This window comes from Pocillopora verrucosa, chromosome 14 (genome assembly GCF_036669915.1).
Source record: "Pocillopora verrucosa isolate sample1 chromosome 14, ASM3666991v2, whole genome shotgun sequence".
NCBI lineage: Eukaryota > Metazoa > Cnidaria > Anthozoa > Scleractinia > Pocilloporidae > Pocillopora > Pocillopora verrucosa.
In genome coordinates, this window is record NC_089325.1 from 14,240,783 (window position 1) to 14,243,734 (window position 2,952).

General features: G+C 35.4%; 1 protein-coding gene across 1 annotated transcript; it reads right to left on the minus strand.

Annotated features, from left to right (window-relative positions):
* Positions 1-509: 509 nt before the first annotated feature.
* LOC136278249 (melanocyte-stimulating hormone receptor-like) lies at positions 510-1,424 on the minus strand. The gene has a single exon (XM_066161758.1). The coding sequence runs from the start codon at positions 1,422-1,424 to the stop codon at positions 510-512; it is 915 nt and encodes a 304-aa protein (XP_066017855.1).
* Positions 1,425-2,952: the final 1,528 nt, after the last annotated feature.

Below are 2,952 nucleotides of genomic sequence, written 5' to 3' on the forward strand. Positions count from 1 at the left end.
TTCTGGTCTAGATGGAAGTATTCGAGATCATTTGCCTTAGTTTTAATTTTTTAATTATATCCCTTTAAAACCTCGATATAAATAAAAGAAAACCTGGAGCAGAGTATTAAAAAAACATTATATTCATAGTCGTAGCATTGTGGTTTATATTTATTTACTTTCATTCTCTTTTAAGTAACACTCTGGCTCCACAACGAGTTCATTGGATTAATCAACTTGACAAACTCTACAAAATTCATGACAAACTTAAAGACAAATTAAAAATAAAGCACCAGAAATAGAGCGATATATATTTTACGGTCTAAATTTCATTTCTCTCCTTTCCCTCTTTTCACTTTAATGTTTAAGCTTTCGGCCAAAATCTTTCTTAAGGACCCCCCTTTTCGTGCTTAACTCAAGAATACGAGATATTGATACATGTGCGGGTGACAACGATCGGGGAATTTTGTTTTCTACTGAACCCTTATATTTTGTACAAGACCTTGCGAAAGATTTGTTTCGATTTATTCCTAGGTTAGAGCTCTTTCATCCGTTTGTCTGCAAGAAAAAAGCTTCACTGTTTTAAAAACTGCCGTTCTGAGCTCGGTCATTCGCCAACAATACAAAAATGGATTGATAGACGAGTTCATGAGTACTACAGTGAATGGGAAAGTCTGTAAAACTTTGAAATCTACACTAGTAAAACCAGAAATAATTACAACAATTGAAAATGGAGAGTAACATAAAATCATCGCGAGGAAATATATAAAAATATTTTTTGCACTCCTAGTTGATTGTCGTATGTGATGGTTTTTTGCATCAGTTGAATTTTCCACTGCTTGTTGTTGAACGTGAATTTGCAACTGATGCCGACGAACAATTCGGTAAATCTTGATGAAACAAACCAAGCAAACTAAAAGGCAAATTGTGATACAAAAAGCTGTCAGAAAATAATAAATACGCTGCGACCAAAGAATTGAAAAAGAGAATAACGTGATATTACACCAAAGAGTTACTATTGTATAGATTGCCCGGCTTGTTGTCATTAAATTTGGGTACTGCAGGTGATAGTGGAGAGCTAAGAAACGATCCACTGTTATGGCTGTTATCGTCCAAAGAGAGACACCGCACATGGCAAATCCCATTGCTCCTACTGCTTCTGATAGTGTTGGAACGGTTCTTGCTATTTGTTCTGCTATATAAGTTGGTTGTACTACCAATCCCACCAGAAAATCTGTAACAGCCAAATTGCAGAGAAAAATGACGGACGGTGAACGAGTTGATGGCGTCCTCAATATGGCGACTAACACAAGAGCGTTACCAATGATGGATAGCAACATTAAAGGTGCATTGAGGATGCAGTTTGCAATAACTGCCGTCTGAATACCACTCTTGGGGTTAGCTTCTGTGTTGTTGGAATAGTTCGCTTGAATTTTGTTTGTCATCATTGTGAAAATAATTGAATGGTTTTGTTTAGCGATTGATGGAATATCTGAGGGAAGGATAATAATTACTCATCTGATTATGGCCTTGGGGGAAAAAAAAACAAATACTATTTTAGATTCAAATTAGGCCTGCTGTCAGCGAAGGTGTTTTTCACCTAATTCAGGTCGTAATTGTATCTGCAAATAAACCAAATTCACGGCGTTATTTCCACTGTGAGGTGAGCGATAGCTGCAAAAAGCGATGGTTTAGTATTGGAGGAAGCGATCTGCATTTCTTTTAGTCGTAGCATTCATATTGATACGAAAAAAATGTCATGAATAAGATCGCAGCGCAAATTGATAAGGGTAAGTGCAATTCCGTGGAATACGCAAATAACTTCCTGTTTTCTGTTTGACTGTAGATTCTATGGTATTGTCTGTAGTTTTCTGGTTCTTGACTGAGAACCAAAAAACTACAGACAATAGACTCTAGGAACATTGATTATATTTACAAAGAATAGAGGAAACTAATATCCAGAGAAAAACGATATCTTGCTGTCTTCGTTTCTCTTATTATTTTAATTTAGATTCATCTGTTATCTTTGTACGTGTGTAGTTTCTTATGTTTCCCAGCTTGGGTAAAAATTCAATATATGCAGATTTTGTGCAGATCAGTAAAATAACATTTTGAGATCCCTCTTATTTGGTTGGAAGTATTTGAGATGGTTTCAGTTTAATTTGAATTTTGTAAACTTCCTATTACAGACGTTTTCTACTTCACTTTCTCAACTACAACTTCTTACCTCAACCTTTCAGCGGCACTTAGATTTGTCACAGTAATTGCTGGTGACGAGTAAATTTGAAGCAACTACTCGAACAACACTAATAAAATATTAATCTGATTCTTAAGAATGTCATGATTTAATAACTCATTATGCTTCGACCAATCACCAGTATAACTTCTTCAACCTAACCGCTTTTTTTTAAACCCTCATCGGACTAGGGGTACAACCAGGTGACATCGAAAATTAAAAAGCATGAAGAGAAAAAATTTAATAATTTTTTAGTCTCGAAACAAAAATACTTATCCTTCCTTGCCAACCAAACAACTCTGACCTTGTGTGCCATTTTCCTTCGTAACCTAAAGTTGAGAAGGTATCAAAGAGATTAAAGTTTAATCTCTTTGAGAGTCCTTTGATCGAGAGGAAAGATAAAAGGAAAAAAATAAGGCTAAATATGGCTCCTTTAGATAGAAAGAAAAAGCCTGCATGAAGGAATGGAGAAAGAATCGAATGAATTCCTTGCTTCACAACAATATCTGGGTACATTTCAAACTCGATGATTTTACACAATCTTAATTATGAAATTTTCACCTGGGCCGGTCACGTAAACCTTTTCAATTTTCAAGAGGATTCAAAAAAGTGCTTCGTAAATATAATGACTTTTGATGCTGGAAATTACTCCTAAACTACCTAGAAAGAACGCCTGACGCCACCGAGTTAAAGAGTACTTGTAACCGCTGTTATTTACGTAAAAAACTTCCTTTTAC